The sequence below is a fragment of the Monomorium pharaonis genome, chromosome 3 (genome assembly GCF_013373865.1).
Source record: "Monomorium pharaonis isolate MP-MQ-018 chromosome 3, ASM1337386v2, whole genome shotgun sequence".
Classification (NCBI taxonomy): domain Eukaryota; kingdom Metazoa; phylum Arthropoda; class Insecta; order Hymenoptera; family Formicidae; genus Monomorium; species Monomorium pharaonis.
Genome location: NC_050469.1, coordinates 2,351,004 through 2,364,255, shown reverse-complemented (window position 1 = coordinate 2,364,255; position 13,252 = coordinate 2,351,004). Strand labels below are relative to the sequence as shown.

At 27.0% G+C, this 13,252-nt stretch overlaps 1 protein-coding gene across 4 annotated transcripts; it reads left to right on the top strand.

Annotated features, from left to right (window-relative positions):
- Positions 1-1,863: 1,863 nt before the first annotated feature.
- Positions 1,864-10,100, top strand: LOC118644791 (cdc42 homolog). 4 transcript variants are annotated; one of them, XM_036284340.1, is made up of 6 exons: positions 1,933-2,006; positions 2,320-2,422; positions 5,430-5,629; positions 5,788-5,897; positions 8,613-8,810; positions 8,970-10,100. In XM_036284340.1, exons 3-6 carry the CDS (start codon positions 5,452-5,454, stop codon positions 9,057-9,059), a joined length of 576 nt encoding a protein of 191 aa, XP_036140233.1. In that variant the 5' UTR covers positions 1,933-2,006; positions 2,320-2,422; positions 5,430-5,451; the 3' UTR covers positions 9,060-10,100. The 4 variants fall into 4 exon arrangements, with proteins under 4 accessions (XP_036140232.1, XP_036140233.1, XP_036140234.1 ...); XM_036284341.1 differs by lacking the exon at positions 1,933-2,006 and adding an exon at positions 2,013-2,232; XM_036284339.1 differs by lacking the exon at positions 2,320-2,422 and having other exon boundaries at positions 1,864-2,006.
- Positions 10,101-13,252: the final 3,152 nt, after the last annotated feature.

Below are 13,252 nucleotides of genomic sequence, written 5' to 3'. Positions count from 1 at the left end.
GGCGGAAAACTTTTTTGCATAATTATATAAGTGTATGTATAAAGAAATTATTTTCTTTGATTAATTCATTTTCTTACACATTTGCTTACGAACCAATCAATTTCTTTATGCATATAAACTTATGCAAAAGTTTGTGCTTTCGTTCTAATGACTCATATATAGCCGAAAAGTGTTCACATTGGTAATGATTCATATATAAGCATCATATATAATTCTGCCCATTTTCAACGGATTTGCATTAATCTTAGGGTGCGGTCCCATGAAGTGAATTATGCGGAAGCGGAACGAGCGGATCACCAATCACAGGACCGTTTCGACGGAATCTTTGAAAGAGTTCTATCAGAATGATCCCGCGATTGGTGATCCGCTCGTTCCACTTCCGCATAATCCGTTTCATGGGACCGTACCCTTAATATATTCATATTTTTGCGATCACTGACTATGAATCCAGCATTAAATTTAAAAAATTAATTGAAAACATTTTGAAACAAATATGTTATACTTGGATGCATTTCCTCAAATAAATTAAAATTAAATTTTATTCACAAATTAAATCAAACTTATGTCATAAGACACAATATTTTATGGTTTTAAAATTGTATATACAATATAATATTTTTGAAATAAAATGAGTTTGTGTCTGTATATTTTATATTTTTTTACAAATTTTATACAATAATGAGATTACTATTTTTACAAAATATTATTTATAAGAATGAGTTTGTTAATATTGTAGGGCACTTTTTACTTAGTGATAAAATTCGATAACAAATCGTTCTATTTTTTGGTATTTAATAAGTAAGACAGATAGAACTGAATTCGTTTTACTAAATAAAAAGCACTTATTATTTTTATATTATTAATGTTAAGTCTGAAAAATAAAATTTGTCGTGTAATATGACCGAACAGGAAAGTGTTTACTAAAAAATTTTACTCAAAATTTTACGCTACAGTACACTTTATTTATATTATAGATTACGTATAATATATTATAGATTTCCAGTGAAATTCTCCGGTTTTGGAATGTGCCCTAAGAAAATTTTTAATAGATTTTTTATTTTAATATAAGGCATTATTTTAATAGAAATTCAAATTTAAGCGCCTGTCCTACCCTGAACATGGCGGCAAATCATGTGACTAAGGACTCACTACATCAAAGGTGCCGACGCTCGGTGTCCATACTGTATATACTTATACTGTGGTGATGCAGTCTAAAGACCTATAATCAAAGATTCGCCAATGGCAAACACAATTTTGATTGGTCACTTGAGTCACATGGTTTATCCGCCATTGCGTACCCACGCTGGGCGAGGAAGAGGGGAGAGTGCTCTGTGTTGAGCAGTATAGGTTAAAGAAATATGTGTCAGAAATTATAAGGTAATTCAATCTCTGCATTCTCGAGGGTCGCTATATTTTGATGATACACTCAGGAAGAACAAGAAAAATTAAATTTGCATCTGTTATATGGCTGCGTACAACTTGGAGCAGGCTCGCATTGTTTATTATCTCCACTACTCCAAACCCCCGCCCCCGACCCCAGCCCCCATTCAGTCACCGTATGGGTACAAGATGGTAGATAGCAGTCATGGTGGGGGGCCATTGGCGCATCTTTGATTATAGGTCTTTAATGCAGTCAATATCGAGAAACGCAGCTATTCATGTGTTTAGGCCCTTAGGGAGCGTTTCCACTGAGCGCGTCACGCGTCGCGTCATTCCTTCGCATACGTCAGCATGAAAGGCGCCCTTAAATTTTAGGTATATTAAAAGTATCATGAGGTTTGTTCTGGTTGCCTACACTTTTACACTTCTACGAAAAATATAAGTTCTTATTGGTTTATATTTTTAACCAGCCAATGAGAACTTATACTTTTCGTAGAAGTGTAAAAGTGTAGGCAACGAGAACAAACCTATGATATCATTTCGAAGCCATGTCTATGTGTCTATCTAAAGAAACTACAGATTTCGTGACAATAAAGCATAGTACAGTGTCGACGCCCAGTTTTTACGTGAGTGTTTAATTTAAATTTTGTATATACCTTTGACTACACACATTACACTCATCGTTAACATACTAAGATTTCGGGGAATTCGACTTCACGAACGTCACATAAATATTGGTGCCGAATGTTTTTATCATATGAAGGAGCGAATTTGACTTAATGATCAAAATGGCGACTCCAAAAACAATATTTCTTCAGAGTTCAGATGTGCTACTAAACGTGAAGCTTTCCGGTTACTTTTTGCGTCTGCATAGTAAATTTAACATCAGCCAAGGTGGAAAGCACTGAAATTACGCTAATCCACATACAATTTTTGCAGTTCAATATATGAATAAATTCTCGAATTAGATGACAATTGGCTACATGTTGATTCTTTGCCAATTATAATTGATGCAGCTTTCGTATTCACATACATAAAAGAGGTTTGCGCGCAATAATAATCTGTGATTGCTGTTCACTGCACTTTATTGCACATATAATTAAGTTTAATTGATTAATTCTCAAAGTTCTTACTGGCGTTGTTTCTTGTGTGCTAGTGAATGTAACCATCATAGTTTTATAAAATATAATTTTTCTTTATTTTTTTTTAATGAAAGGATATTATGTTCATTACTTTGTAGATAACAATGTGTCTGTACTATGGTTGGAATGTTGCAATCATAATACATGTTACTATCAGAGTTGTAATTGTGTTTGCATTTATCGACAAATTAATATCTTTATATAATATGACAGTTTTGTTGTGATGTGAATTTATTTGTTTAATTCAAAATTTGTACTGTTATCATAATAATTTATAGAATCACACAATGTTATTTTTGCAAATACTACAAGATAACTTTGATGCTGGTATTTTACTTTTAAATTGCTGGTGAAAAACACAATTTTATTGTCTGGATTGATATCAGATTTTATTTATATTCTGTTATGAATTTGTATTTAATATTTGGTATTTAGATGTCAAAAGATAATATTCAATATCGAAGAAACTACTGTTTAAATGTATTGTAATTATATGTAAATGTAGATTTTTAAAGTAACATATTTTTATGATAAAAAGGATAAAATTAATCAATGGATAAAATTAATCAATTTTATCTTTTGGAGTAGCAAATAAAAAAATAGTATGTTTTTTATTGATTACGTGGAGATAATTACTTATGATTAATCAACTTACTCAGGACTTTACAGTGGATCTTCCTTCTGCCCCTAAAAGTCTCAAAGCTACTCTCTTCTCTCTGCAATTTATTTTTGTGCCTAGCAAAGTCAGTTGAACGCCATTCCGAACGGGCGATACAAGCTGGGAGTTTATGTATATCTCCATTTACTGACTAATAGTCATTTTATCACATTGATAATTTTCAAAATTAACATAATTAGCATATAAGATTTTTAAGCATGTAAATAACAAATAACTTGGTTTGCATTTGCTTGCTTCAACATTTGAAGCCACATTGAGTCGAGAAATAATTTTTTACAGGCGTATTAAAATCAATCGTATTTTAGAAAGTTTATTTCAAATATAAGACCTTTCAAAAATAATGATTTTCGAACCTTACCCAAAATGTAAATGCTGATACAATGCTCTATTGTGCGCCGCATGTCGAACGCGCGTCAAAGATTATTACTTATCAGGTGCTATAACTTTGTTAATTTTGCAAATTCTTTCAATCTGGGCTAAATCTTTGTGCAGACATACCAAATACTTACAAAATATGTAAAAAGAAAAAATCGATTTTTTTGCTAGACTAGAATACCCTCTTAACTAAATGTTCAATTATACTTAATTATTAAAATGTAATATTAAGGCTTGGGTTTCTCACAGTGTGATGTTTATATATCAGAAACGAACAATGTAAGTACAGTAAATTTGCAAGTAACAGAGCTCGCACCGATGATCTTGACATATATTCTTCTACGAAATCTTTAAGAGATATTAGCCGTCGTTCATTATCTGTTAAAAAGTTATTCATAAAAAATATTTTACAAACGGAACGAATTTTTGTCATTTAGATTTAAGTGCAGACTCTGTTATTGTGCATTTACCAAATGTACTATTATTTCAGTATCTTACACTTCTACATGACATATTGGACAAATGCTTCAGTCAAGTTTGTTTTATATTTCACATGTGTCAAGATTATGAAATTATTATATTTTTAAAAGAAAACTAAAAAATAAAACTAACACAGTAAATAATTTATCATGTCATTTCTCGGTTTTGACGTCGTATAAATACTACACGGAAAAGTCGATCCTTAAATCGATTTATATGTATTTATAGAAAATAGAACAAAAAATAAAATTGATAAACAGTATAAAATAAACTAAATAAATTGTAATATATTTGTTATTATATTGGACAAGGGCAAAAGTTTAGTGGTTTTTTATAAATGTAACTAATATTTCTTTATTCCACTGACCGATATGTTAATATAGCATATTTCATTTAAAAAAGATAATAATTAGTTGTCATTTAGAAAAGAAAATTAAATAAATTTGAATAAGTCATAGAGTTTGTAAATAAAAATAAAAATGAGCAAAGGGTTCATGTACATACACATAGGAACAATAATGTATGATTATATATGATAATATTGAATGCTTACTCATTTAAAGTTAGTAACGTCCTGATTTTCATTTAGGATACAATACGTGCAATACATGTATAGAATATCCAGAACATAATTATAGTTTCAAATGAATAGGCAAATGAATTAGAGATGGCAATTAATGCCAATTCACAGAAGATATTGATGAATGTATGGTATTGAAAAAATTTGCAATGCACACTAGTACAAGCTACCGATATTGTTATTTTTCGCAGATTGTAATTAGTACAGCATTCTCTCCGAATGTATTACAAATGTTTTTACACTATTTTGAATATTTGTTTCTCTCAAAAATTTGTAAATTATTACGTGTACATATAAACAGGGACAAAAACGCCTACCATCAATGGCAATTTCAAATCATTGCCATATAGTTGCGACTAGAATAACTAAAGATAAGAATTAATCATATTAAAGAATCAGTGAGCGCTCAATGATTTAATGTAATTTCAATTTTAAAGAAAAACTGTGCCCTAGAATTCTTTTGCTTAACAATGACAACGTACGCAATTTAGTGAATATAAATTCATAAATTTTAACAGAAAAAAATTGATTATTTAATTATACATTTAATTATATATTAACAGATCAATTGCTTTTGGATATAGAAAACAAAGCTTTAATTTATCTTTATAATATTTATTGGAAACCCAAAACGTTTGCACTCATTTAACATTTAATATTGTAAATGCAATATTAAATTTTTTAATCAAGAATTGATTATGAATAAATTTTTGCAATCTGTTTTCACTAATTATATTTTTGATATAATTAAGCTGTTATGCGAAATATTTTTATTATTCCGATTTCTTTACAGGCAGCATTTAGCAAAGCTTAAAATGCAGACAATAAAATGTGTAGTAGTTGGAGATGGAGCAGTTGGTAAAACTTGTTTATTAATCTCTTATACTACGAATAAATTTCCATCGGAATATGTTCCGACAGTGTTTGACAATTATGCAGTTACTGTCATGATTGGTGGTGAGCCATATACATTAGGATTATTTGATACAGCTGGTAAATATTGTTATTAGTACACAATAATGTACAACTTTTTATATCAAATTATTTTACATGATATATATAACAAGTTGTATTATAAATAAATAAAAATAAAGTAGAAATGGTCATGTTAGTATAGATAATTTATTTAAGTTTTTAAATATTTCTTTTAGGTCAGGAAGATTATGATCGTCTACGTCCATTAAGTTATCCACAAACAGATGTATTTCTTGTATGCTTCTCAGTTGTTTCACCATCATCATTTGAAAATGTTAAAGAAAAGGTATAATAAATTTTATAAGCTTAACGAAATAGATTTAGAAAAAAGTAAGAGAAAGAAGTGAAAAAAGAGAAAAAAAGAAAAGCGACATAACAATAAGATTATTTTTTATATTAACATTTTTGTTTCTTTAAATTATTAGAGAATTTTCTTATTAGTTATTATCTATTTAGAATAAATGTATGTATAAAAACATATGTTGGTCGAAATTATTGGGTCGCGCCTACTAACATTAAGGGTGCGTTCGGGGAGACGCTATTAGCGCTATCAGCATCAGTTTATCCTTGTTCTACTCTTAATGAATAATGAAGATGGACTGATAGCGCTAATAGCGTCTCCCCGAACGCACCCTAAGTTAAACTTACGCGTCACTTTTGGATTAAGTAGTAAATGTAATATTTATAGTCATATTTATCTTTAATCATCTTTCGTGACCAGAACATATATCTTCCATTTATGAAAGAAATAACTTTGAAACAAATAGTCCTAATGATTATCTACCTTGACGCATTTTAAAGAGGAAAGTTTAGTAAAACATGTAAAAAAGTTAGTATATTTTTAATTTTAATATTTTCAATATAATATAGTTATTTTAAAATTGATGAAAAACTTAATTTTTGGTTGAATCTAATAATTTGTCGAAAAGTTACTGACTCATTATAAATTATAAACTTAAACTTTTAACTTGATTGTAAAAAAATACAAAAAATTATTTTTTTTGTATTTTTTTATTATAATAAATTTTATTATAATAAATACGTGCAACAGTTTATATGTGTAATTAAACTGTACACAAAACTGCCTTTCAAATTCAGAATATTTTTACAATTCCAAATGTATTATAAGTTAAATGGTCATATGTATATATAATATATATATGAATGTGTGCATGTTTTTCGATGAAATAATATATATGGACATTCTAATCAAAGGTCCACCTAAAAATCAACTGCTAAATATTTTTTTAATAATTATAGAAACATGTTAGTACATTTATTGTATAACGTTAAAGGTAAAAAAAGTAAATATTATATGACTTGTATTTAAGATATTGGGAATTGTTAAAAAAATTTTTTCTTTTTTTACAATTGTAGATAAAATTATTAAATATAAAAAAATTTTAAAGACATGTATTTTGTAGAATTTTTCCCGTACTTTTAGATAAAAGGGTTTATTTTGGTGAAAAAAATTAATAGTAAGAAATCCATTTTTTTATTTTAAATAAATGAAAAATAAAGAAATGAAAAATTATGCCCACCTTTAAAAATTTGAAAAAATTATGAAAAATACTATAGTGCATATGAAAAATATTAGTGTATGTAGAATATAATACAATAAAGGACACCGTGAAAAAAATATTTTTTAAAAATTGGAATTTTAGCAAAATCAATTTAAAAGAAATATGAAGTTATTGTTATATGAAGAAGTTAATGTCATTGTGTGCCTGTAACGACTATTTTGTAGGCTTTGAGAAAATAATAAATTCGAATATTTCCAAAAGAAACTGAAAATTTGATTTTATTTTTCAATATAGTTTCAATCAAACAAGCAGATTTATAATTTTTTAAATTCTTTTGAAAAAATAATTTTCTCGAAGCCTACAAAATAGTCGTTATAGGTAGATAGCCATGATAACTTTTTCATTCGATGAAAATTTCTTCTCTCCGAATCAGATCTTTAAGTTTAAATAGAAAGAAATCACATGGGGCCAGATCTGGAGAACAAGATGAAGGGAGTATTAATTTATACTCTAACTAGTAACATTTAGGCGTTGTGACGGTTGATGTATGAGATGGTGCATTGTCAATAATTGCGCTACGGCGACTTTGCAAATAACTCTCGACTTGGCTGATCGACGTCAGTGGTAATCCTTGCAATTTTACTGGGAAGGCTGTTTCTCAATAAATACACTAAAAAATTAAAATATAAAAGAAAGTATCTTAAAAAATCTATTTTTTAAATATAAATGATTGAAATTCTAATTTTCTTGTGAAAAAAAATATTTATTTATGAATGGATTCCATTGCGATCTCGAAATCTTTATTGTATCATATTTTATATTAAATATTTTATAAATATTTTTTTATCTAAAAGTATGGAAAATCTACAAAATTCATGTCTATAAAATTTTTTTATATTTCATAATTTTATCTACAATAGTGAAAAAAGAAAAATTTCTTAGAACGATATATTTCTAATGTCTTGAATACAAAGCATATAATATTTATTTTTTTTACCTTTAACCTTATAAGTGTACTAACATGTTTCTATGATCATTTAAAAAATATTAAATAGTGAAGTCATAATGATAATAAATAATATACTTGTGTATCTACGTTGTTTAGGCGTCAGAACCGATTTTTGTGGTCAGTAATTATAACAAACAGGCAAATGACAATTGATCACATTTTAGAAAGTAAACAAAATTGTGGGACTATCTACATTTTGTTATTTTCGCTTCAGATTTGTAATTGGCAACCTTAGAAACTTTAAATAAGTTATATAAGATTTATATTCCAATTTAAATAAATTAATTTTTATTTGCATATTGAATCCGTCATTTTTAATTCTGTTATTTTGACTTCAGATTTGTATTCAGCAATCTCGAAAACTCAGAATTATCTCAATATAAAACTTAATCCTTTGTAAAAGTTGTGGCTATGAAAGAATTAAAATATAACATTTTATTATTAATAATTTTTTTATATATTATATCAGTGGGTACCAGAAATAACACACCATTGTCAGAAAACACCATTTCTATTGGTCGGAACACAAATCGATTTACGGGATGATGGAGCCACGATTGAAAAACTAGCAAAGAATAAACAAAAAGCTATTTCGGGTGAACAAGGAGAAAAGCTTGCCAAGGAATTAAAAGCTGTAAAATATGTTGAATGTAGCGCTCTTACACAGGTAACTTCTCTTTTAGACAACACAAAAACCCCTTTTATAAAAATCTTAAATATTGCAAATTAGATTTAATAATTAATATTTAGTTAGTTTTTTATTTACTTAGTTAATTTGTTAAATAATTTTTTAATATTGTAACTGTTTGTTTTTTTCATCCTTCAGAAGGGACTTAAGAATGTCTTCGATGAAGCAATATTAGCAGCTTTAGAGCCTCCAGAACCTGTTAGAAGAAGAAGGTGTATTATTTTGTAGAAAATGTACGACTTTTTTATAAAACTATTAGTTCTACAGTAAGAAGACTGTAAGTTTCATACATCATACACACTGCATGCGAAAGTACAGTGACAATTATTAAATTCTAAGGCATATAATAATATTTTATAACATTAGCGATATATACATAGATGTCGCTTATTTGTTACAATAACATAACTAAAAAATTGTCATTTTTTTAAGTTGTCTGCGAAGAAAGAATTTTGATGCGAAGAATGAAAATTTAATTCAATAAAGAACTAATGACACTCATCTAATATTCTGTTATAATTAGTAGACCAGACCATTATCAAAATCGCATTAAAAAATATTACAAAATTTTAATAATTTAGAACATTTAAACTTTGGTAAACTTTGTTTTTTGAGTTATGTTGTTGTATAAAATTCGTGATAATGAAGCAATCTTTATCTATATTTACATTGTATAAATTTTAGAATTATAAATTTATAATTTTAATTATTAAATTATATCTTTGTCTTGTACAATAATTGTTATACCAGCATATTTTCACATTATTCTGTCTATTTTTGTTTGCATTGTAACGCTCAAATGTATAGACTGTCTTACACAGAATGTTAAAAGATTTAAAAGAATTAAGATACATAATATCTGCATAATATATATTTGAATTGTTAAAGAAAAAATTTTGCTCAATATAAACTTTCATAAAGCGAATTGTATGTTTTATACGATTTCATATGAATTGTAACACAACATACACATATGCAAAAGTGTAACATTATTGATTTCTGTGAATTTTAAAAATATCTTATATTAAAAATATTATGTTTAATATTTTTCCATATATTTAATAAAAATTTTTACGTTTCTTTGTAGTGCTCTATTCTTAATTTTCTATATATTTTTGGTACATTCCTCTGTGTACCTAACATATATATATTCACACGAATAATGTGTGTGCAAATAATGCAATGTTTGTCAATACATTTAATTATTTATAAATCAATAAACTTTGCGTTGTAGATCATAAAAATAATTAAACGAGAATTACGAATGTATGATATAACATATATTGTTATTATTTACAAAACCTGATAGAAAAAAAGAAATACTTGTTATTATATGTAAAGGCATCACATGCATACATATATGTTATAGATAGCTAGATTGTCGTAAGATTTATAAAACTTTTTTTGTGGCCATACATTATCAACAAAACAAATAATTATGTTAATATATTCGATTAGTTCAATGTATTTCTACACTTATATTCTTATTTATTTATTTATAGCCTTATATGATTTTTAGTTACATCATTTTTAGTTACGTTCAATATTTTAATAATAACTATCATATCCATTTCATATCTACATAACTGCTATGTAAACCCATTCTATATTAATTACGTTAAGTATTAGTCCATTTATTAATTTATTTATATTTACAATTGTTAATTAATATTCTATGTGAAAATTGAATATTCATAATCTGCTTTATTTAAGACCATTTTTTTATTCTTATTTTTAATTATTGTCTTTAAATTATTTAAAATTGTAATATATATTACTATAGTATATATTATTATATATCATTAATTATTACTATATTATATTGTATATTATGAGTTAGTCATTATTATTTTTTTTAAATAGAATTATATGATTATTTTATACAATATGATTCCTTTAATTTTTCTGCATATAAAAGTATTAAGGTAGGGCAATATCGAAAATCAATAATTTATGAAAAATTGTATTAGATTATTTTATTAATTCGATACTTTTTGTTTATTTTGTATATAAATTGAGGTAATACGACTATAAAATTTTCAATTTGGGTATTATACACAATGTTAGATATTATAAAAAATATTTTTTGTTAATTTCAGTAAATCAGTAATCTTAGCTTAAAATATTATTTCTATAGTATAATACCCAAAAATATAAAAAAAAAGATTTTTTTTATTAAATCTTGATTTTTTTAATTGAAATTAAAATTATCTGAATTTTCGTGAAAATGTTAAATATTAAAGAATTTTATTCAACATTGTGGTAATTTCAGACAAGTTATTTTCGATGCATCCTCTTAAAACATTGTGTTAAGAATTTCTTTGGGCGTTCTTTGATTCAAGTTTAATTTTAAGTACAAACTTAGGTTTATAAAATACTTAAACGTAACGTAATGCGTTACGGAAGAGCTTGTGGGGTGATCTTTACACACACTTAAGTGAAAAAGGTGGATTCCGCCTTTCCGCCTGCATTCCGAATAAAATGTAATTTAATCCAAGTCAAATTTAATTTTAAATTAAAAAGGCGATATGAAATAATAAATTTTATTTTATTCAGGAGAGTCTTTGACAACATATGTCATGATCAAAGTCATTGACAGTAATTCCTAGTCAATAATTAAACCTTTTTGTGTAACAAATTTTTCCACTAACAAGTTTTTTGTAAAAATTAGCATATTAGGGTTTTCGGGGTCGCTGATTACAAATCCGTAATCAGATTTTTGAAATTTACATTAGCTGGCTAAATATAGTAAATCAAAAATCAAAATCTATTTTGATACATCTATTTTTCATTAAAAAATTGGATCAAAAATACAAAAACTGAAGCCAAAAATATAAATTTGAAAACGGAAGCCTTATTACGGCAGGCGTAAATTAAAAAATTCTGAGTATTTGGGAAACAGAACTTGTAGTTTGAATATGTATGAACATAGCTTGCTCTCTACATTATTCGGAACTAACGGCAAAGACGTGGCAAGTTTTTAGTTCCATTTTTTGTTTATTTAATTTTTTATATTTTAAAAATTTCTATATTTTTTTACTTTTTCACAGACAAATTTATTTACCAAAAGTGACAATTTTACGATATATATTTAATTTAAAAAATTGTTTTATACATATTCTGACAGTAATTTTATTATTCAGAGGAACGTTTTAACACTTTAACGGTTCCAAATATAGAGAAGGTAATGTGACCAGTGCGGATAATATAGCTGTATACCCATATTATTTCCGTTATTAACTAATGAAGTCTAAGGCCGGTATTCATAGTCGGGTCTTATATTTAAGATCATCTTAAGTACTATCTTAAGATGCCATCAACCAATCACAGAGCCGTATTAGCATCTTAAGACATTGCTTGAGACGATCTTTAAATAAGATTTGACTATGAATACCGGCCTAATAATCATTTATGATATCATTTGTTTAGTGGCCTGGTGTTATATAGTAACGCTAATATGACAAAGCGGAACAGTCAACATTTGTTATAAGACATTGTTACATTCGAGAATTTCGAAAAATGTTTAAGGTACAATTTTAACATTTAATGGTTTTTCGGCAGTATTATTATTATTAGGTACGTGAATTCAGTTTGGTTTAAATTCAGACAGATCCTGTAATCTATTACTTATATATTTAACAGTACTATATAGTGGCTACTGCACACACACATAATATTTTTTTTGTCAAATGAATATAATCCAATTAAAGTGACAGCGGTATGTAAACTGAGTTAATTGGAGCGTGCGTACTGGACCTTTTATGTGAAATTCACAAACTGACACGGATATTCTGCAATTTATCCGTTGCAATTGTCACAGCTGTTTCTTCCATTTGTCTGGTGGAAAGCGAGAAAATAATACTTCACCATTTTTTTTCAAGCGAGATATGGGTGATGAAATTGTTAAAATTAGTGACGGTTAAAAATTCAATAAAGTAAGTGGCAATGCCATTTGAGAGGTACCAGTATTATTCATGACTCTAACAAAGTAATAATTACGAGAAAAATTCTTGAAACCGTATTGAATTAGAATTACGTTATATAATATTGTACTTTATGTTGAATTATTGATGACTATAGAGCTATAAAAAGAAAAATAAAAGATTGCACAATGGAATGTAAAATACAAAAGAATACACGTACTAAAGCTGTGGAGATGGATCTTTCTCAGGCCTTGTGCATGTGCAGTTTATAAATAACGCGATGGAATAATTATACGTACCAGGGTTTAAAAAGTAATTGGAGCAAAGGGATAATCGTGACACTGAAATAGAATGGCTTTAAAATGTAAAAGTTCTGCTATAAACTTTGTATATTACGTAGAGAATTAAAATAGTACTTAAAACTGCCTTTCCAAAAATACAAAAGCACGAGCATATAAAGGATGAAAAATCCTTATTTAATTTGCATTCGTGTATTTC